The sequence below is a fragment of the Epinephelus fuscoguttatus genome, linkage group LG1 (genome assembly GCF_011397635.1).
Source record: "Epinephelus fuscoguttatus linkage group LG1, E.fuscoguttatus.final_Chr_v1".
NCBI classification, from domain to species: Eukaryota; Metazoa; Chordata; class Actinopteri; order Perciformes; family Serranidae; genus Epinephelus; species Epinephelus fuscoguttatus.
Genome location: NC_064752.1, coordinates 10016662 through 10040918, shown reverse-complemented (window position 1 = coordinate 10040918; position 24257 = coordinate 10016662). Strand labels below are relative to the sequence as shown.

The following is a 24257-nucleotide window of genomic DNA, read 5'->3' as shown; positions in this document are numbered from 1 at the left end:
TTTACGGTCCGCAAATCTTGTTTATGTTTCGAATTTGTGTTTTGGCCTGTTGCGCCACCCACCGCCGTCTACCAGTCACGCAGTCAGTAGAGTCTCAGCATCAGTTAAAGTTACGACTGAGCTACAGCAGCACGGCAAGCAGCATTAGCAGTGTCCCGGTATATAGCATTAGCAGCCGGCTCCTCCTCCGCTGTATCCTGGCAGCAGCATTAGCAGCAGAGAAGCAGGACTTGCTCGAACGGTCTGCTGGAAAACCGAAGATCAAGGACGCTGCGATGCGGCCCTGCCACGGCAGCCGCCCGTGGGCCAACAAATCAGTCTCCAGTGTGCCGCTGTCCAGCAGCCTTGAATCTGTAGGGGAGGGGGGGCGGACACGACTCACGGCAGTATTTTGAATTTGAGTGCAGTAACCGTTTTGGCCACATTCTTACATACAGCGCCTTTAACTAATTCTGCTTCATGAAAGTCGCCTTTGTTCGAGGACGAGTAACTAAAAGAAATTGTTGCCGCAAGTTTTGGACAGTTTTTTCAACATCTTGTCCAAAATGATGAGACTTTTTGAAGTTCTGTGTTCTTCAAGACAGAAACAAATCTGACAGACACATTCATGACCTCTGTTTAGTAACAGGAAATGAAACTGAGCATGACTTGTGTTCAGACGTTTCAGAAAATCTAGTGACATTTCCTCAAAAGGCGGAGGGGGGGGGGGACTCACTCCTCCCTGCTGCTGGTGTTGAACCAGAACGAGGAGGATGATGAAGAAGAAATGTATAAATTACACCTCAACATGCTCCTTTTGGTTATATAACCATAAATTTTGGCTAATGATAGTCAAACATATGTTTATGTCACCAAGTGCAGAATGTTTCATCAAACATATTTTCATGTAAAATAAATGATTATCATAACTGGGATTTGTGTTTGTTTAACTTCGGCCAATTAACCTAACGTTGAAAAAATGTTAACAGTCAAATTGTAAGGCCAAATTACAATGAACACCAACAACAGGACAAACACTAACTTGGTGGCCATTAATGGCCAATGTGAAGATGATTTTGTGGATGTTTTATACACCAACAGGTTATCCATAAATCTAGAAATTAATCAGAGGATTAATCAGTAATGGATGAAAACAAAGTTAGTAGCAGCTGTAATATACAGTCAGTTATGATTGATGTGATAGAGCTGTTGTGCAGAAATGATTCTGCTGCATGCTGAAATATTAAAAGCGATCTGTTCTTCTGTTCTCAGATCAGGAGCAGAGTCCGCCTGTGGAGGAGGTGCTGTCCAGCCTGCAGGTAGACCTCCTGCTGCCGTACTCCCAGCTCATGCTCTCCTCTCCAGGTGAGCTCCCTGACTCCTGCCTCGGACTCGGCCTTCGAGCCAGTCCGACCCGCTGGTACATCTTCTCAGAGGCAGAGGAGCTGCGGCAGACCAGGACTGAGCTGATGGTGCTGATCCAGGTCAGAGAGCACAACATGAGCCATTAAGAGTCCCTAAATTTAAGCTTCTGCTCAATTTCCGATTGCTGCAGATGGTCTTTAAGTTTTGTCCACATAAGAAATTGTTTTCTTCATGTTAGGTGTTAAATTCTGTTTTCAGTATCACAACGTTCTCCCAGTAGAGAGCAGTGCAGCTCAGTGATTTATTTCCCAGAAGTGAAATTTAATTTGCAGACATTTTATGTCGCAAGTAAAGACACAGAATCCACACAAGTAAACATATTAAGATCCAACTTACTGATTACATCATTTGACACAGTTCAGTCTATAACAGGATCAAACAGAGTTTTAATTTCTGCTGTATTATGTAGAAACTTTTATTAGAGGCACAGGTATCACATGGGAAGTAGAGATTCAGATTTTTCCCAAAAATTTGACATTTTTTGTCCCAGGTGCCATGACTTGTTTTTGAGGTATAACTTCAGCCACAATTAAAATGCATTGCATATTTCAAGCAACTCTACTTGCAACAAGGAGATATATGCATAAACCTTTGTGTTCTCAATCTGACTGCTTTAATTTATTATTTGGTGGAATTAATAATCAAGGCAACAGAACAGTGTTATATAAACATTAGAATGAACATAATCTCCACATGAAGCCTGAACTTGACTGTAGCTGTGAGAAATATGAAATGCCAAGCTTGTTGCGTGTGATCTCTCTGCTGAGAACAGGCTCATGGAAGTGATATTTGACGATTTTTCACCCCACAAGCATAGAAATTCACCAAAGCAAGTAATTTGGCTTTTTAAAGTCATTCTGTAGCTCCTTTGCATGTGACGTCATACATTGATATGCTGTCCAGTTGTAGGGCAGGCAGCTGGAGGCTAAGACAACCAACACTGCACAAATGTTTTTAACTTAAGCTGTTTACAGTTGTTCCAAACAATCAAATTGGGAAAAAAAATCGAGGGCCACTTTAAGTCCCAACAATAGTAGGACGTAAAGGGGAGAAGTAAGGTCACTGAGAAATGGCAGCAGATGTGGATCAACAACCACCTTTTTCAGTTGTGAGGAGTGGAGTCAGCTAATTTTAAACATAAGCATAACAATGTTGTGTTAAACACGCCTCGAGTTGGATGCAATTACAGTGTGCTGTGACAACTTCTGCATGATTTTAGCCATGATACAGATTTTTAGCAGTGTTTCACCAGAGCTCTGGGAACAGTCGATCTAGTAGGTAGAAAATAGTAGTTGTTTTTTTATATATAAAACAGACAAAATACAAACAAAACAAACAAAGGACATACAAATTAGACAATTAAAACATTAACAAAACAAACAAACAAACAAAAACCCCAAATCCCAGCATGTCCAACCTCCACATCCAAACCCTACCCTCAACCTCTTTCCTTAATCAAAGCACTCCTCTCTTCTCTTTACACTTCATCCACAGCACCAACAAGGAGAGACATCAGTTTTTAGTTCATGTCAGAACAACCAAGTTAGAGGTTTAAAAAACAAACATACATACCCAACTTCATACATAATACTTAACATTTTAGTCCACTAGACTCCTGTACACTTTGATCAGCTGGCAGTGTAACATTAGTAATGTTAGAAGGTCTGGAGGACGAGGTAGTTGATAATGACGATCCACACCGGGCAAGTTGAGGGAAAAGTAACTTTGTTTTGTATGGATCACATCCAACATTACTTTCATTTTTCTGACAATGCCTGCTGCCTGCAGGTTCATCCAACCCTTTTATGTAGTCACTTTGCTCTATCTCCACGTCATGCAGTATATGAATCTAAATGCCCTCCATCTGAATTTTGTGCATCATAATAGTCACATGATTTCAAACAAGCTATTAAGCTGAGATGGATTCTGTATTCTGTTTATCATTGTTCAATCTTTGGAAGTATTTCCAAGCAAAGTTATTGGTGGACATCATGTTGTGTTAGCCTGATTTACATGGTTGAGCCTACAAAAAATGAATTTGGTGGGCCGAAAGAAATTTATTGTTATGCTGCTGAGTTTTGCATCCCTGCCGACTCCTTGAATTGCATCTGTGTGGGAGGACGTGAAGGACTGCATGTTTCTGTAGTGATTTGTATATTTTCTACATATCAGCCGATTCTGTTGATGCTTAGAATGTAACTAGTTTTTCTCATTTTTCAGTTATTATATTTCTCAGGAAACAGGAAATAGTTTGGATGTAGATCTCTCAGGAATCAGTGTCCTGGGATTAAACCATACTGGCAGAGTGTGAAGCTTGAATCAGACTGAAGTCTGTCATTATGTCTGAAACTCAAAAACCTCCTCACTTGTTTTTCCAGGCAGCAAAGTCTCAGACTGACCCAGAGCCGCCCAGTGATCCTCAGCTCTTCCCTCGCTCGCTCATCAACTCCTGGGAGCTGGAGGAGAGTCAGGGAGCCCAGGGAGGCTATCCTGCCCTCCTTCTTACCCTCACCTCCTCCTCCTCCTCTTCCTCCTCCTCTACCTCGGATGCACACCCCCTCCTGTCAGACATCCTCTCTAAGACAGAGGACCCCAGTCTCCCCTCTCTCCTCTTCCTCACTCACCGACACCTCTGGGTGCTGAAGATGGACTTCAGAGAGCTGGCAGAAAGAGAGAGAAGGCATAGTGTTGACAGTCATCACTCCTCCTCCTCCTCCTCCTCCTCCTCCTCCTCCTCCTGGTGCAGGCTGGTTCGCATGCCCCTCGGCTCTGTTTTGCTTCACCCCAGAGAGAGAGCATCTCAGGTCGGGGACAGAACCAGCAACACCTCTTGCCCCGACCCAAAACACCACCACAGGTACAGAAGCTGAAGAGATGTTTTAACTCCATTTACTTAAGCTTTTTTATGTGTCTGTGTATTTTTGCCAGACATATAATTTCGGACAAAAATTTCACAAACACCTTACTTTAAGTTGTGTGTCATTAACATGCACATTTATTTAATCCCTGTATGACAAATTGATTAGGCTTAGCCATTGATAAGATTAAACACAGTAAAAATCTGTAATTATTCTGAGGGCACACAAAGATGAATTCCAAGTCTTCATAAAACAGACTGATAAAATTGATTCTCGTACATTAATGATTTCATTTTTGTTTGCTCTGTTAGTTTGTCATTAGGTATGTTTGCATGGACCCTAATATTCCACCAATAATCAAAATAATGCACCATATAAACGCCTCAGTCAGAAGAGACTGACCCGATCCGGCCTGATCGGAAGGAATTTTCAATCAGGCTGAGAGGGATGACGTAAACCTCTGATAATATGTTCGGTAGGAAAATATTAGCACCTATAACCAAGTTAACACTTAATCCGATCATTTTTTTCTGGTTGAATAAATATATTCTTTTTGCATGTCTGCCCCATGTGGTGGGTAGCATTAGGAGACGTCATGTGCTGCAAACGACATGCTGCAACAGGTGTTTCTGTGCAAAAACTCAAAAACTATCTAGTACTCTAGTATTGCTATCATCTCATGTGAGTGAAACAGAAACCTTATGAAACGTTGTTACAGGCTGTGATGTGGAGTCACTGGACTTAACAGTCGTTTATCGCTAGCGGTAGCATAGGGCTGGGAAATATGAAGGTATTATATTGTTATCGAGATATGAGACTATGTTTTGTCTTAGATTTTGGATATTGTTGTATCGTGATATGGCATAAATGATGTCATTTTAAAGGCTGCGTTACAGTAAGTGATGTAAATTTGTCCACTTACCAGACTTTTCTGTTTGTTTAAACACTTGCTGTAACTCACTTAGTCATTTTATTTACATTATTGGTGACTGTTGATCAGAAATCTCATTGTGTTATTATTTGTGCACTTACTGTGCCTTTGATTGGCTTACACTGACACTCTTCACCTGACCCTAACCAATCTAACCACTGAAGGAAACGAGCACTTGCCAATCATCGGGAGAGTAGGGCAGGTTATTCCTTCGCTATCTTAGCATTCGCAAATTTGCAATGTGTATCGGGGACATCTGTAATTGATAGCTTCAGAGAACAACCTCCTCTGGTATATTTTTCAGCAGATTGGATGTTTAGCAGTGGGCGGATTCAAAAAAGGTTATATTCTGATCAAAAACTTTGTGGCATGTAAACTTATTTATTTAGCGTCCAGGTAAACAGTTCAGCTGGAATCTCTAATCAGAATGATTCAATCAGATTGACGAAGTATTGTCCTTGTAACTGGAGTTATTATCTGTACTTTAACCATCACGTTGTGTGCAGGAGGAGTCACACTGTGGAGCTGCTGCTGGGCGGTCAGAGTCTGCTGCTGCTCTTCCCTCTGGCCCAGAACAGGAGCTCCTTCCTGGGGGAGCTGAGCCAGCGGAGAGCTTCTCTGGAGGGGCTGAAGATGGTGGCTCTGCCTCTGCCCTGCCGGCCCTGTCCTCAGCAAGGGCAGCATACACAAGGTGAAGACAAACTACCTGCCCATACACTCAGGAAGGGAATTTCCCTCAGGCCCTATTTTAGCTCATAGTTTAATTTAGTTTTACCCTCGCTGGTCTCTTGTCCCAGTGTGTTTGACACCTCTGTGTTGTGTTCCCAGGCCGTCACGGATCAAGGGACCAGTGCTGCTGTACCAGTCAGAGGAAATCACACAGCACCGACAGGTAGACTTCTGAAGCTCTTCTATGTCGTCCAACATAGATTACATTCTCTCCATGTCATCTATTTCCCTTTTGTGCCTGCATTTAGAGCTACATGCTAATATGTGTCCCAGTTTCATAACACTGTAAACACAGTGAACTTATCTTATCTGCACACTCATTTATCAGTGAGTGTGTATGGCGTTTATTCATCTAAAACAAAACATGACGCAGAGCCACTGATGGACGTCAGTGAAGCTGTAATTTAATCACAAGAGTCCGGCCGATACGTTGGCATTGTCAGTGTTATCCACTGATTTGATCTTTTCACAGATATAAAGGTATCAGCTAAGTGTTGGGTGTGCGTAATAATAAACATTAGAGATGGTATGTTTAAGGTAATATTAAAACAGTGTCTCCATTACATTGTTTGTTCACCAGATCGCACTGACAAGTTTATTTCTTATCAAATAAAATGTCCCACTTAGTAGATAATCTAGTCACAGTTCTTTAAGAAATTAAATACTCCTTATCAAAATGTTTTGTGAAGGTCATAAAACAAATATTGCTGGAGGTTTTTTTTGTGTTGTTGTTTTATATATTTCATTTTCATATTTTAGTTTTATGTTTAGGACACATGTAAAAACCCAAAGACAAAAACACCAACAGACAAAAGACACGATTAAACAAAACTAATAATTAAAAATTCTAACGATAAATTAAAAAAAAAAAAAAAAGATTAGTGTAGTGTGTGTAGTGAGCGTAGTGTGTCATCTTCTTTTCCCACAGCAGCTCTGTGGTGATCATGGCTTATTATCTTTCTCCTCCTCCTCCTCAGCTGGGACTCTTCCCGCCTTCAGATGGAGGAGAACCAGCCATCCCCCCACCTCATCCCAGGTCTCTCCCCAGGCCTAAAGCTCTTGGCTGGGCTCGGAGGACAGCAGCTGCTGGCCTTCTTTCACAGATATATAGCAGTGGTAGGACACACACACACACACACACACACACACACACACACACACACACACACACACACTTCTAGTGGGTCATAAGTGATGATTACTTCTGTATGAGTCTATGCATTATTTTTAGGAAAGTACAACATAGTATACCTTTAAAATTCAACTAAAGGTTTTTTTTTGTGTGTGTCAGTCTGAGGCGGAGGAGGTGAAACAGGTGTTGTGGCTGTCTGTGGTTCTCTACAAGTCTCCAGAGTCTGAGCTCACCTGCTGTCTGCTGCTCTCCACTGATACTATCTACTTCCTCTTGGAGGACTCTGCCTCTACGCTCGGCCATCACTCAGGTATGATGAACTGACATGATTGAATTGGTTCAGTCAGAGTGAGAGAAGTTATTGAATCAAAACATACACACAGATGATGTGGGGCCACTGGTTACACTACAGTGTGTTTTTAATACTTACACAAAATCAGATCTAACATTTGAGACATACACTAATCATTTTGCCCGGTTCTCAATAAAAGTATCCTTCTGGCATCTCAAATTAAAAGTCATTCTCTCCATTATATGAATAATATACACCAAGTCAATCCACTTGTCGACACCAGGTACTTCTTTTTTCAGCCATTTCTCGGTTAGGGATTTATTGCAGGTCACTGATAATATTCTTAACAGATATTTATCCTTTTTTCTCCACTCGAGTTTCTCCAGTCTAACCAAGTACATCAGCTCAAAATTAAAAGTGATTTTCGCTGAAAACACTTCCCAAAAATGAGCCTCAGAGGGACACCTTTAAAAAATTTGGAACTGATTTGCATCTTTTTCCCTGTTCGATCGCCAACAGTCCGTCCAATTTAACGAAGATTTCTTCTGGGCAGCTGTACAGAAGTAACTTGTGACATTCTTCCAGCTAAATTTTCTTCAGGATGCAGAGCATGTTGTTTTCCGTTGCTGTCCAAATCTCACTTCCCATTTCTCCTGTGTGATTGTCAGATTACCCTCAGCTTCCTTTCTTGTTTTCACTTTAAATATATTTTCTTTATTAAGGTGTTGAAGGCCCATTGAAAAAAACTTTTTATCAGGTTCATTCTCATATGCTTTAATGCAGTCGTTCCCAACTGGTCCAGCCACAGGGTCAAGATTTGCCCTTAGTCATTAGTTCAAGGTCCACACAGTTTAAAATATTCAGCGTCATACTTGTGTTTGGCCATGTCGTCAAGCTAGTTAGCTGTCTCTGTCAAGTAGCTGTCTGTTATTCACTCGCTCTACAGCAGGAATCGGCACTTCACAATAAAAGCTCTGTGCTGGAAATTCACTGTGCTTCAAAATAAAGTGTGTCTTTTACAAACTTGACACATTCGCGAGTCACTTGCGGTCCATTCAGAATGGACCTGTGACCCACTTTTGGATCATGTTGGGAACCACTGCTTTAATAAATATTTAGTAGTTCATTTTCTGTGATGCACAGAGAAATAAACTGTACTACTACTACTACTACTACTTCTGTGACACTGTAACTGATACTACTGTCTCTTCATCTACTACTGCTGGCTCTCCTGTTTAGTTGGATGTTAAGTCAAGTCAATTTTCTATATACAGCCCAAAATAACACGTCTGAACTTACAGCTGTAAATAGTAGTTGTATAAATCACTTGAACCCAACTGTCTGCCATGTTTTTGCATATTTTCCAAATAATATTTATCCAACCCTTTTAGATTGAGGTAAAAAATGCACTAGGGTACATTAGTGCATATGTTTGTAATATTATTTTCACCTACTTTGATTTACGTAATCACATAGAAGTTGTCTTAGTCTATTTTCCCTGAATGCTAAGCTAATGGGGATCCTAACAGACAAACACACTTAAAAGTAATAAGAAATAAAAAGGTACAAATTGAAAAACAGTAGGAGTTTCTTTTATTTCTCAGTCACTCAACAGTTTGTTTTCTGTTGTGTAGTGAGCACCTCACCCTCAGAGAGTGTGTCACTGTCATCTTTGTTTAATCTCTTCTGTTTTTTGTTTTTTTTTTATCTCCGTCTGTCTTTCTCTCTCTCTCTGTCTGTCTGTCTGTCAGTGTTGGACATAACGGACTCTGGAGATCCGGACGTCTGTCTATGCTGCTGTCTGTCCATCAGGCTGTCTGATCTGCTGTCTGTCAACGTGGGACTGTTCGACCAGTACTTCAGAGTCGTAGGTCAGTGAATGTTCGCACACCTTATCTCTGGTGTATAAACAAATTTAGACCAATCTGCTGTTTAATGCTGATGTTACCCTGTGTTATCCTCTTTATCCTCCTACTGTCTATCCGTGGATTCTCTCTCTCTCTCTCTCTCTCTCTCTCTCTCTCTCTCTCTCTCTCTCTCTCTCTCTCTGTATCTGCAGGTCATTCGGCCGATCACATTGTGTGCTGCCTCAGCAGGGACAGTTACGGGACGGGCGTCTTCCTTCAGGAGCTGATGTCGGCTCTCAGTCTGCAGCAGCAGCTTCCTCCTCCAGAGCCGTCAGATCAGGACTTCTACTCTCAGTTCACCAACACAAACACAGGTAACCATGCAGGGACACTCAGAGGCAGTTGAATATCTGTGATGACATCAAATCCTACCTGAACAACCTGATTGGTTCATGATCATCTGTTCAAAGTGCTTCCCTCTACACGTAAATATAACACATGGCTTACACTCAAACTTCAAAAATGTCCGTTACTGGAGAAGATGGCCAAGTTATCCAACGTCACGTGAACACTGAAACACGCTGTTTCGTTATCATGTCAAAACAACAAAAGCTTTCTGATGCCCACTCAACTACCACTACACTACTGAGAGGAGTGAATGTGGAGAGACAGAACATGAAAACAACAGCAACAAATCTGGTTGAAATCAGTGGTAGGAGAGCTAGTTATCGTTTCCTCTAAGCAGCTGGTGGCCGCAACAAACAGCTCACTGAGGTTGCATTGATTTACAGATCCCACTGACATGCATGTGACTTTATTTGGGCAACTTGCCAAAAGAGATTCATGAGATGGAAAGACAGACTTTCCCAATAAGATTGAGAAATTATTATAAATTGCAAGAATGACAAAATGGATGACATATTTCTTGGAATAAGGAACGTGTTTGCTGATTCACCCCACCCACCCTCATTACCTAACATATAATTTACCTCCTGTTTGCTGTCTGCTTTGATAATCAAGGTAAATTATATGTAAATTATTAACTGCTGTAGTAGGGCCTCCTGCTTACAACCCATATCATAGTATGTCTTTTATCCAGGTAAGATAACTGTCATAATGCCTGCCAATGTTCATGTTCCGTTTTCTTGGGAAAAAAAGGCCAAATAAAATCTCTAAATGCGTCAAAAAGTGTTAAAAAAAAAAAACAAAACTACAAATTTGTCGACTGTGATCAAGTACCGTGGCCTTTCAATTATATTTACATTTAATACTTTCAAAGAGAATCTTCAACAACCACTGGATGCAGCTGTTCCTTAACAGCTCTAAAAACAGACCAGTCCTGTTGGGGACATTTTTGCCAAGATACATGTTGTCCAAGGACGAGATATTTATCACCCTTGAAGCCTTTTTTTTTTTTTTATAAAAGTGAAACACGAAAAACATTTATTACAGTATGAATCCCATATTTTGTCCAAGTTGTTTATCAGTCATGTGCAGTACTCACACTCTCACCTGTCAGGCTCTTAGAAGGGGTCAGAATTCATTTCTCAGACGCCAGGAGACACTTTCAACTCATTAGCTTCTCTGAAACATGTCACATGTTACATTAACTCCTGAAGGTCAAACTGGGCTCCTTAGACACTTCATGTCTGACATACTCTAAGAGACACACTATTAACAGACACAAAGAAACATGATAGCCTAGCAACATCAAGGCCACAAGAACACAAAATGCTACTCTCTCTTAATGTAACAGGCTCGCTCTGTAACCCAGGGACCAGAGAGAGAACAGAGAGTATCTAGTCCTCAAATCATAATTATACAACCTCACCTTTTTAAAAGTAATATCCAGAAAAAACATTGTCTTATTTGACATTTAAACATCATCGTCCGCCCCTTTTGGTACAAAGAAGAATGTCAGAATGTGGACAGACATGTTATTTTTATATTTACCTATTTTAATATGTGTTTTTATCCTGATATGTGGATTTGTTTAAATAAAAAATCCTATCCCAAATTACATCTATGCAGAAATTGTTTGGAAGACTGATCTAAATTGCTGACCTATTATTAAGCTGATGATGGTGACAGATGTGATTTTGTCTACCCCTGCAGGTAAAATGCAGAACTACGAGCTGGTGCACAGCAGCAGGGTGAAATTTATTTATCCCAGTGAGGAGGAGATGGGAGACCTGACCTTCATTGTTGCGGAGAGGAAGACTGCGGCAAGTGCAGCGTCATCGTCCTCACGCTCCTTCAACGTCCTGCTGTACCTGCTGGTCTTCCAGGTAAGAACCTCTTCCTTTGTGATGGGGGAGACAAGTAACAGCGTATTCATTCGCCAAGTCCTTCTTAGCATTGCCTCTAGCAACGGACCATGGCTGCCCTCACCTGACTACAGTTCCCCTCCCAATCATGTGAAGCTTTGTAATATTTTTCAGCCAACTTAAAGGCACACTAAGCAGGATTCCCTTAAAAATAAAAACAATATATAGACTCACAAAAAGTAAACCCTCTCAGTCATTACTTCTGACCCACTCTCAGTGTGTGGTGGTGTCTGTATCTGTAGAGGACCTACCCCCTACCTGGATTTTCTCATGTTCGTCTTATTATTGCTTGTTTGGGACATTTCCAGGTATCAGGCTTTGGGTAGTGGTGGGTAGCCCCCAGCCAATAGCAGCACAAGGTCAGGGGACTATAAAAAAAATCGCGACCAGCCGTTTCTCTCTTCTGCTTTGTGAATGTGGGTTGCAGGTCCGTGTGTCTGTTTGAGACACATATACAAGCATGGGCCTCAGTTGAAGAAACAAAGTCAAGCAATGCAGCAGCTTCCTACAGGGTTGTTTGGGTGTGTTTATTTGTGCTTTAGAACGTAACCACCATGAAACAATCAGAAAATAGTTTTATTTTAATGCCTCCATGCTGGTAATAGCCGTGGCCAGAGACATTATGTTTTCGGGGTTTCTGTATGTACGTATGTCTGTCCCATTTTTGTGAATGTGATATCGTAAGAGTGCCTTTTGGGAATTTCTTCATTTGGCACAAATGTCCACTTGGACTGAACAATTAAGTGATGAATTTTGGTTGTTAAGGGTCACTGTGGCTGCACACAGTTGCAGTGATTCACGTTGTCGCCTCACAGCAAGAGGGTTCCTGGTTCCAACCCAGGGTGGGGGAGCCGTTCTATGCAGAGTTTGCATGTTCTCCCCGTGTCAGTGTGGGTTTTCTCCAGGTGCTCCAGCTTCCTCCCACAGTCCAAAGACATGCAGGTTAACTGGTGACTCTAAATTGTCCGTAGGTGTGAATGTGAGTGTGAATGGTTGTCTGTCTCTATGTGTCAGCCCTGTGATAGTCTGGTGACCTGTCCAGGGTGTGCCCTGCCTCTCGCACAGTAACACCCTTAATGTGACAAGCGGTTATGGGAAATGAGTGAATGAATGAAAATGGATGAAGGGTCATTGTGATCTTGCATCTGTCTAGTTCTTGAGAACACGACATCTCAAGAACGTCTTGAGGGGATTTCGATTGATTTGAATTTGGTGGTCAAAGGTCACTGTGACCTCACAAACCATGTTTTTGGCGATAAGATAAGATAAACTTTATTGTCCCAAACGGGAAATTTGTTTTGGACACATAGTTGCATAGCAGATACAAAAAATCATGGATAATCAAGACACACAGTAGGCAACCATGTAGTACGGCAATAACGCCGATTTGAATAACATGATTGTACAATCAGGACTTCTGGGCGAAATAAATACATCAACTTTGTCATAACAGGTAAGGCTAAAAGAATAAAAATCCTTAAGGTTGCACTAGCCCAGGAGATCATAATTAAAAGTGCAATAAAAACTGTAATATAGATAGTGCAAATAAAATACAATAGTGCAAATTAAACTGTCGCCAATAAAACCCTGAAGTGCGAGAAAAAAACGTACCAAAGTGTGCAACAGGTCAATAGTCACAATAGCAGCCCTGCTCTGCCAGGGAGACACCGCAGGGCCAGCAGATAAAGAGAGTGGCATAACCATAAGAACATTACGAGAATATTTTTTTTGTGAGGGGGAGTCAGGGTAACTGGTTCACTGTTTGCTTATATGTGGGGTAATATTAATGTCAGTTTTGTGTTCACAGCCTTTTTCCATCACCCCCAAGTGTTTAAAGACATCAGTTATTGCAATTTTATAAAACCCTATAATTGGTTTGGTGTGCAAACTCCCAACTCTCAGCTCCTTTTAATCAAGGCTGAAGACTTTTCTTTTGGTTGCTGCATTTTATTAAATCAAATATTTATTCATTCCTTACTCTCCTCTGCAAATTTTACTCATTAATTTTTGTCTTATTCTATTTTGCCCTGTTTTTATTTTCCTTTTGAATTTGATGTAAATGTACTTTTGTAATGTGTTTATTTTGCACTTTGACTCTCCTTGTTGCTGAAATGTGCTATATAAATAATTTTGCCTTCCCTATTGATGATTTCTTAACTGGTTTTGCCTTGATTTTATATTTCCACTCTTTGTATTTGCTTCTGTTTTATTATTTCAAACTCTTACAGAAATAATTGTTCTTCTTTCCTGCAGGTGCAGATCCCCAGCACTCTGCCCAGCCAAGGCTCCGCTCTATCAGGCCACTCCCCTTCTGTTTCTGGCTCCGGCTCATCTCCAGTACTCCAGCCCAGGACTTTGATCCTGACCAGCACCGATGTGTTCCTATTGGACGAGGACTATGTCAGCTATCCTCTGCCCGACTTTGCCAAAGAACCTCCCTCCAGGTGAGCACACAGGAAGCCCTACCCTCCTGTACCACAACATTTCAAAGTCATTATCCGTCTTTATCCAGGTGGGTCACTTAAGAGCAGAGTTATTCATAGTGAAGGCTCTCAGGTTTGGGAGGCAGGGTGGACAAACGCTTAACAATAACATCAGTGACACGTGTCGTCTCCAGTGAGCGCTGCAGAGTTGTTATTTGGCAGCAAGTTAAAAAAAACTGTTCCCTCTTACTCGTCTGCTGCAGGAAAAGAGGAAGAAGAGGAGACAGTGACTGACTGACATACTGTGAGAGACGCGTAGATAGTTTAGTTACAGGGAACATGGGGCACTCGGGGGGACAAAAAGCTGAAATCAATATTCACTGAAGCCCAAGAGGCAGAGCATCAAATCAGTCCCTGTGAGGTGGAGCAGGAGACTCTGTGACTCAGCAAGAATTAACAAATACAAATTTCAGTATCTTAATTATTTAGTCGCCGATAACTCACACACACATTTTGATTCATCAGTGCTCAGCTGGTGAGATATAATTTAAAGGGATGTCTGAGTCCTGAAGAAGTGACTATTGGTCAACACACATTGTGGTCTTTACATTTTCTTACATGACACAGCTGCAGAGCGAGCTTACAGTAAGCTCACAAAAAAACGTGCTCTTTATTTAACTAAAGAAAATATTAGTCTGTATCCACCTTATCCCTGAGGGTGCTACTGGCGCAACTTCCAGTGAGATAGCGGAAGTAGCAGTAAGCTAATTAGTCCCATAGACTGTCTGTGGTTCATCCCAGTGGCTACTCTTGGTGGCAAACCACCAACGCTGGTTCTTTTCGAAAGTAATTTGCCTTCAGTTTAGCAAATACTGATTTATTTTTTAACAAATATTTAACTAATGTTAACTAGCGTTTTCTAAAATGTCTTTGTGGAGCTCTGGTACCTGTTGCACTGTCTGTGTCTGTAACGACTAACAACCAGCCTAAGCTAAATTTTTGTCTTCAGCAACTGTGTGTTAAACATGTGACCAGAACAAAAAGGGATTGTTCCTGTTGCCATGGTTACCATTGATATGAGAAATACAACCACAAGATTTTCATGAGACAGAATTTGCCACCTAGACTGACAGGTCCATCACTCAACGTCAGTATATGATAGTCCTATCTTTACTACCACTTTATATTTCTATATACTGAAGTCTGCTGCTAAATTCAGCATCATGTGCCACTCAGAACAGTTTTTAATAAATCAGAAGTTAAAGAAACGTGTAAACGGCTGAAAAAAAACCTGAGAATTAGCTTGGAAACATCACATTTATTCACTTTACATGCAGCTACAGTTAACACTGAATTATGTTAAATGTTTGCCACATGTGTTAGGATCCCTTAATAAGTCATCAGAAATCATAAATCATCTTTAGAGGGAACAGGTGTTTGCCTTAAGCTAGCTCGGGCCATGTTAAAGTTAACAATATTTTAACGGAGCAAGGCAAGCTAACTGCTAGTGTGCTTGGTTGAAAAGTAAAAAAAAACAATACTTTGAGATGGCTGTCAGAGATGGCAGAGGTATGATCACATAATCCCGTTTGAGCTATAACAGGTGGTGTGTTCCATGTTTTATTTCCCAATTGCTCTTGGAAAGAAGAATAGAGTGCTGGAGACAAACGGTTGCCATTGGAAATAGCCGGTTTTGGTTCAACGCCGGAAATTGCACCCATAATTTGAACAAGGTATCATGGGAGCTAGGAATAAGGTGGATACACATTTTGTCTAACATCATGTCTGTGTTAAGGCGGGCTCAGAATACAGTAGTGTTAAAATCCTGAACTTTGAAATCTGGTTGCATCACACACACATTGACAAGACGTTCCTCTATCTTATCACAAACATGCACACACCACAAGATTTGAAAATAACAGCACATCACACCCTACAAGATAAGACTGAGATAATCTTGCTAGAGGGAGCATGAATGCACCACCTCCCATGATATTGTAGGGAAGCAGATATAAACAAATAGGACACTTTAGAGGATGCGACAACTTCCTGTAATATAAACAATGCTTTGCAGTGACCAAAACAAAAGCAGATTGCGAAACAAGTCTGGATAAGAAAATGGTCAACATAGGCTGTCTGTTCTTCAGGAAGAACTGAAGGTGAGAGTTTAACTGTCAGTTTAATACCTGCCAACAGTAGTATAGTAGCTACTGTTAGCTTTAAAGGCAATAATGTTAATCAGTGGTTGGAAAAACCGTCAGCTGCTTCATACCGACATAATCATCCAGGTGGGTGGTAATAACAGTAATGATAACATATCACTTCCGCTGTTATCGCACCTATAGTATAAGTGGGGTTTTTTGTCACCGCAGTGTGACAGTAACACCAACAAAGACAGTCACACTATGCGCAATTAAAGGCAATAGAATAAAAGTGTTGTAAGAAGATTATTGAAAATCTTGATGGCAGGAGGAAGAGAATTCCAGAGCCAGGAGTGGAGCTCTATAATGTAAGAGGGGGCGAGGCTCTTTAACACTTCATCAACAAACATCAGAATCTTATAATGCTTCCTGTCACTAACAGGCAGCCAGTGTAGGGAGGCAAGGATGGGTGTAATGCCCTCCCTCTTTTTTGACTTTGCTAAAACTCTTGCTGCTGCATTTTGGACAAGTTAAAGATGGGATAAACAAGAATGAACAGTTCAAGAGGTTTAAAACTAGATTTGTAAACCTCTCACAGTACCAGATAATCTGGGCCGAGCATCAGTACCAACCAAAGTCCCAGACCGGATTTATCCTCCGTTTGTCTGGAGGGGTGAATCAGGGATAAACTGGCCCAGAAATCCTGCAGTCTGAGCCCAGCTTTAGTTGATCTTCGTTCGGGAGGGCAATTATTTAGTGGTGATGATGTTTCTCTCCTGTTGACGTCTATTTCATTGACTTGGACTGGAATGTATTTCTTGATCAAAACAAATGTGTTGATTTAACAGGTTTTTAATTCTGTAAGCTGACATACAACTACCTGCAGAGCTGTGTCCATGTCATCCATATTTATGTCATCGTGTTCTGGCTCCGGCAAAGGAAGATGATGTCCCCATTTTCAACCCTTTCTACTGAGCTCTGATTTGCTCAGTACGTTTTCTAACCAGGGAAACAGCCTTTACCAGACCTGTTTTAAACACAGATCAGATATGGGTGGCTGTGTAATATTTGCCATTGTGGATCTGTAACAGCTGGAAAATATGAACCACATTTAAAACAGCTCTCTTTTTATTTTCCTCGTAAACAAAACACTTGAAATTCCAAATGCTGCACTTCAGAGATGCACCTGAGAGAAATGTTGCTGATACAGAGGCAGTGACAGTTTTATCAGCCCAGAGGCAGGGCAGATCTGCTGCATCACTCTCTCTCAGCGTGGAGATCATTAACTGAAACTGCTGGTCGGTGTTTGTTTGTGTTGCTCTGCAGCTTACAGACTCGCTGTGTCGTTCATGAGGGGACTGTTCCAGTGTTCAAACTGAGTAACAATCTGAAAATGATTGAGCTCAGCTGAGCTTCAAACTGCTGATACAGATCCATTTGAAAATGTCTTGATCAACCAGCATCCCTAATAAAAGACACTTGAAAATGAAGCACCAGACCTTGTCTGGTGAGATAAGAGTGATCATTCAGCAGCTCAAGACAGATATTTTCCTCAGGAGTTGGTAGAGACTAAAAAGAGAGCTTAAAGAGAATGAGTGTAGGACTGTATGGTGTTCTTTGTTGTACCTGTAACCACCACAGTGACATCATGTGGTCACAGAGTACAGAGGTTTTCAGTATCAGTATCTTATTTTTATTTTTTTAAATCGAAACATCTGCCTTTTCTCTTTCTGTAAAACAGTTTCAAATGCTAGTGCCAAGAGTTGCTCCAAGTGACGACATTCGAAGAGAATTCTGTGAACTGTGACGTTTTCTTAGAATTACCAGTTAAATTTAAGACTAGGTCCTTGTAAAGGTAAAAGTTATTTACAGAGTATATTAGACCTTAAAAGAGCTCCTAATGTGAAAAACTGTTAGGAGCAGGGAGAGAGGACTTTTAAGAGGCGTAAGAGTTTCTTTAGCAGAGGAGAAAATGGTGAAAACATAAAGAAGTGGGAGAAATGTTCTCTAAACGCTTGATGACAGTAATGTTAATGAAATGCTACAGATTAGATCGTGCAGGGATAATATGTGGTTGATCTCATTAGAGTATGCATACATTTCCCACCCAACGCAATAATGCTATAATGCCAGAGATAGTTATTACATACACCACCAACACCAAAATATTTATAAAACTGGAGAAATGCAACAGTGCAGCAGTGATGACTTGGGTCTGTCTCAACCTTTCATCAGCAGAGTGATCACACTAACAGTGACAACCCTTTCACAGTTGGCTGTTTATATCATTTCATTCCCACTGGGTGTCTGCGCCATGCAGGCTCGGAAAAGGGTGTGTCTGTGACAGCCAATCACATCTGTTAAAAGAATGTGTTACACCTAGCAACAGGGTCAACCATACCTCCTCACTAAGGTAAACATTGCTCTGAGAACTTTCCTAAATCACTCCAAAGTTAGGACTCCTTACTAAAAAAAATTAGGCAAAGTTAGGAGCTCTGTCAGAGGATTCTCTGAATATGTGTGAATATGGCCCCAGTTTCACAGGCACCTTGGTTACTTTTTATACATTCATTGTGAGCCTGATGAAGAAGATGCACAACCCTTTGTTCCCTTCTGTTTCCCTGCAAAAAAAATGTTTACAAAAAGGGGTTTTACTTGATTCAGAGCTGCTTCTTGTTGTGTGCCCTTTCTTAATTTTAAGTATTTTTGAATCTTATAAAAAATATTATTACAAAAAAAAAAATCAGATTCTAAATAACCCAACACTTGTTTTGCCCTTAGTTTTATCCAAGGTTTATTTCATGACTTTGGGAAATGAAATTCCACTTGTTGCAGATCATTTTAATTGAGAAATATTAGTTACAGATTTCCATGGATCATCTTAAAACATATAAATTTTCAAATCTTTGACTCATTAAAAATTAATTTTATTTATAATAATTATTAATGAGCCCCTTTTCTCAAAGAAAAGATTGTTGTGTGTTTGATAGAAGTGACGTCTTTGTGACAGCTTTTTACAGTGTGGTAGTAGTCATCCTCCTCCTTCTCATCTTCATCTTCCTAACCCCCCAACAGGGAGCGGTACCAGCTGCGTGAGGCACGGAGGATCAGAGACCTGGACCGAGTGCTGCTGGGGTACCAGACATATCCTCAGGCTCTGACCCTGGTGTTCGATGACCTTCCCGGCCCTGATCTGCTCTGCCACCTCACCATGGACCACTTTGCTGCTGCAGGGGAGGAGGCCCTGCCCAGAGGAGGTGGAGCCAGCAGTGGGGCAGAGGGTGAGGTCCAGTGGTGCGTCTTTGTCCCAGGAGCCGACAGCAGAGAGAGGCTAATCTCTCTCCTCGCCCGCCAGTGGGAGGCGCTGTGCAGCCGGGAGCTTCCTGTGGAGCTCACTGGCTGATTGCTGGATGATGGAAAGACGGTTGACTGTTCAGCACCTCGTTCGTCGTTGGGAGCTGATTGGCAGGTGGAGTCATCATGTGACCAGGATAATTAACATACAGATTCAGGGCGTGGGGGGCTGTTTAAAGGCCTTGATATGCTTCAAACCGAGTAGTTTGTGTAAAGTCTTGTCTGAAACCGTCCAAAGACAAAGCTTTTTCTAGCTGCTCCAAATGGTCTCACTGAAAGACAGCCTGTCGTCATAGAGACAAAGAGCTGCAATGAATCAATTAAATGGGGATAAAGATGCACATGTTCAGTGTCACCTTGAAGGCATTCATCATTGCCCTTGGTTGGTCACATGAACAGTGACAGAGACAGTTACGTAAGAGAGAAGTTTAAATGTGGCCTACTTATATAGCTCCACACTCCAAGCCAGTCGCATCATCTCACCGTGTGTTACTGATTTATACTGTGTCCGCGCCTTTAGCCTGCTGGTGTATACCTATGGTGCACTGAGTAGACGGAGTCTGCACACCATCTGAGTTTTATTGTAGCTGGCAGATATGCCGGATCTGCCACTAAATTTCAGTGGCAAGAGAGGCATTTACAACACCACCACCACATTGCCCATACAGACACAAACAAGATAATGGTAAGACAGAGAACTGGTGAATGTCGTTCAGGCTAAAATCATATTGTGAAGAGGCAATTATTTGTCAGCTATGAAAGCTACTATGGCTTTTGCCCTGTAGGCTGATGTTTTGTCAGCTGAACATTAGGTTGTTGCTGCCGCTGGCTGACAGATAGCACTTCATTTAAACAGTTTTCCTGGCCTTCACCATTACCTGTTAAACGGTGCACCAGTGCACTGAAATGGAGGGAGAGAAAACAAATAGGGGGTTTGTGTCTCGACGTCACATTGTGTTGCAGCTAATACCTGTATATAAAGATGGACAACACGTCTCCACTACCTCCAGCTGGACAAAAATGAAGCCAAAATAACCCAGATACAGGCGCCGCCATCTTGTAGTGGTGATGTCATTCGGAGACAGAATCTGCACAGTAGCGATCTCCACTTGATGGGCACATTCACCTGTCAATCATGTCTTCAAACCCCCTTTTTATAGCATCAAATAACAAATTAAACTGCACTTATGGGAAAAATGAACACTCCAGCAAACATAAGCATGATAAGAATACCTAATATGACAGAAACCATTTTGGGAAAAAGATATCGACGTGTACCTCTGAGGTTTTAGCATAGAGAGGGTGGGGCTTGCGACCTATACTGCAGCCAGCCACCAGGGGGCGATCAAGATGTTCTGGCTTCACTTTTGGGAAGCTGGCACCTTATTGAAAGAAGATGTTCATTCCAAGAAGACCACTGCAGAGGCCTCAGTATGCCTCTAAGGAACTCGTTAATAGATGTTTCTTCTCATTCTGTACGTCCACACTTAAAATGGGGTGAAATGCCCCCTGTCATTAGGCGGTCCTGGCTGTGTCACACTGCCTCCTCACTTACTCTCTAACAACTCTGTGTCTTTTGTGTGTCTTTGTAGTCTTGACCTCCTGATTCACTCAAATGGGGATAACAGTGCACACTTTAACACACACTTCTCGAAGGAATTCATCCTGTTGCACTCAGTCATTCATGAAAAGAGACAGAAGTAAGTGGGAGTGATTGTTGGTATTGGAGGTGGTCTCAGATGCTGTTAGATGATCCAACAGATGCTCAGTTTGAAGCATACTGGGGCCTTTAGTCGCTCTCCATTTGAAAGGGATGTGGCTCTGCACACACTGTTTGGTGTCCACTATAGAAAAGAAACTGAGGCTCAGTCGGACTCAACAGACACCAGACTGCCACTACAGACCTGTAACCTCACAAGAAGCCGAAATATTGGGAGTTTCTGGCACAACTTCTCTTTCTTGCAAAGTGTCTCACATTTCAGACTGGATTGACAGACAGACTGACAGACAGACTGATGTTGCACAGCAGGGGGCGCTGCAGACAGTCCACGGGAGTCCTACGAGATTTTAATCAACCTTACCTTCAAGGAACAGTTTGTCATTTCTGGTAAATCCTCTTGTTCTCTCTCCTCTCCAGAGTCAGACTGTAAGATGTGCATCATTTTCATCTCTGTTTGTCCAGGATATGTTCAGCCTAGCTTAGCACAAAGACTGGAAGCAGAGGGAAACTGCTAGCCTAGCGTCATCAAAGGATAAAACAAATCCACCCTCCAAAAATCTCCAAAGTTGTTTGATTTACATGTTGGTGTTTGTGTAAAGTTGCTCTTAAAACCAAAAACGTTTTTCACATGTGCGCAATCTGACTCTGGACGAGGTCACAAGATGATATCCCAAAATGTTGTTTTTAGGAGCACACAAACATTCTCTCTCTCTCTCTCTCTCTCTCACACACACACACACACACTCACTCACTCTCTCACACTCACACTCACACACACACACACACACACACTCTCACACTGCTGCTCGGCACAATCTGCTCTCTGAACATTTTATCCCTTGCACATTGTAATTAATGAAGCAGTATTATTGAACTGTATATTGAAGCTTTTTATTAATATTATATTAATATAATTATGTTTTGGGACAGACGGATGTTTTCCATCCTGAAGCAGATTTTGTACTAAACATGGAGGTCTTCATGATGTTTCCAAAAAGAACTCTTAAATGTCATATTAAGTATTATCATTGAGTATTATTTTTTATATTTTCTTTGTGTTTTGTTTTATTGTATGTTTTGTTTTTCATACATTATTATTATGGACAAATGGGAAGCCAACCAGCCGGCGTTGGACTACCCACTCTTCACCACTTGTTGTTTACGTTACATCTTGTCTTGTTAAAGGGGAATGCCACTGAATTAAAATGAAAATGAAGAAAGTAGGAATATTTCCCGTTTGGTGTAGTGACAGTGATTTGATTCTTAGAAAATCAGCAGGATTTACCGCAGTTAGCAAACATTTAAGCTGACGCAGCGGCTTATCCAGAAAACCAGACTGACCAACAAGATGTCAGTCACTCCATGTTTCTGTGGGAATGACAACTGAAACTCACACTGTGATAGACACAGTTACTGCAAAGGTTTATTTGACATGTATTATTAAATCTGGAAATATTAAGTGTATTACAATGACAGTTACTCAAGTAAATGTACTTGTACTTTACTTGAGTATTTCTATTTTATGTAATTTTCCACTTCCACACCCATACGTCTTAGAGACAATTCACATTTATGTGACAGCTTTAGTTTGTAGTTACTTTTTAGATCAAGGTTATACTGCACGTACAAAATACATGCTCAGTTTATGATGCATTATGATTTCATTATATATTTGTTATAGATTTATTAACTGAACTGTATAAGAAGTGGTTAATAGTTGCTTATTTTTGACCAACTACAACATCAAATTCTGCTTACACAGTACTGCATATGTAATATAATCAGGGTTGTAAATTAGCACCAGCCACATGCTCGTAAAATATGCAAGTGACTGCCAGATTTTCTTCACTCATTAGCTAAAAAAAACAATGGTAATCTATTGAGTGACTGGTAGATTTTGGAATCCAGTAGCTACAGTTGCTGGTGGTCAAAAAACAAAAGGTCATTTCCAACTCTTGAGTATAACCATAGACTAAAAAAACAATGGATGTAGCTACCATAATGTCTCCCGTTGGTTTGTGGACTACTGTTTTAAAGCCTTAGCATTTCAGTTGTCGCCATCTTGGATTTTTGGAGCCAGAAGTGACCATATTTGGACAAGAGAATGGAGCTGTGGAGGAGCGAGGGGTGGATCTGACTGAGAAGCTGAGGACATTATCAGCAAACAGCCTGTCGCTAAAAGCTGCCTGCCTGGTGGAGTATCTCTCACTTTAAGGCTCACTATGCCAAATGTGTAAGTCTGTTTGCTTCTACAGCAACATTGTTTTAAAGAGCGCAAGTTTTACTCCACTTTTACCAAAAATGGTATATGTAGAGGGAATATTGTGGGTGTGACGGCGGGTTAAAGAGAGATGTTTAAGAAGCTCTCTGTGCATTGAGTCCCCCACTCTAGCTCTGAACATTCTGTCCAATAGAAACCAATGTAAAAATCAGAGAAGGCCATTATTACCAAGCTCCAAACACATCTGAATATTTGGAAAAGTTTGAATGCCATTTGAAAGTTGAATACAAGCCAGAATGTACGGAAGATGGGGAAAATTTTAAAGTTTGAATGGAGTTTCTACGTGAATGTATGAATGAAGACATAGGCTTTGAAAATGCTTGAAAAACCTTGAATTTGTGTCAAATTTGAACATTCAAAAATTCAAAATTGTAAATATTTCAGAAAATTTGAAAGATATGAATGATCAAAAATATAAGCACACATCCTAATTGAGCTGAATAGTTTGATGTTTGAATGAAGTTTCTGTGTTGAAAAACGTGGAAGCAGTAGCATGACAAAAAAGTAGGAAATATTTTTGCATAGAATAACATAACATACTTTAAAGCATTCCCACCCAATAAACAATATCACTCAGAAAAACAGTGTGACAGTCACTGTTACATGTTGCTTCCCAATGTGAGCCAGCACAGCACTTCAGATACAAGTTTGTGCAAATAATTTAGCACTTAGTGAATATTTTTCGATATTTTGTACTGATAGCAGTTCCTAAAAAGACATTAAGAGAACTTTTTGTGTCCTGCAGTGCCGTAGATACCAAAACACATAATAAGGTATTCAGAATTTCTCCAACAGAAAATATTCCTAGCAATATGAAG

General features: G+C 41.0%; 1 protein-coding gene across 1 annotated transcript in view; it reads left to right on the top strand.

The window, feature by feature from the left end:
* The window catches only part of nisch (nischarin), a 46433-nt gene extending 23811 nt beyond the window's left edge, over positions 1-22622 (top strand). The window contains exons 18-28 of the mRNA XM_049578032.1: positions 1252-1463; positions 3783-4261; positions 5700-5884; positions 6022-6085; positions 6900-7038; positions 7214-7364; positions 9098-9217; positions 9406-9567; positions 11309-11481; positions 13774-13964; positions 19160-22622. Of these exons, the coding sequence (XP_049433989.1) occupies positions 1252-1463; positions 3783-4261; positions 5700-5884; positions 6022-6085; positions 6900-7038; positions 7214-7364; positions 9098-9217; positions 9406-9567; positions 11309-11481; positions 13774-13964; positions 19160-19487 (2204 nt within the window). The 3' untranslated portion in view covers positions 19488-22622. The remainder of the gene's footprint in view (positions 1-1251; positions 1464-3782; positions 4262-5699; positions 5885-6021; positions 6086-6899; positions 7039-7213; positions 7365-9097; positions 9218-9405; positions 9568-11308; positions 11482-13773; positions 13965-19159) is intronic.
* The last annotated feature ends 1635 nt before the right edge of the window (positions 22623-24257 follow it).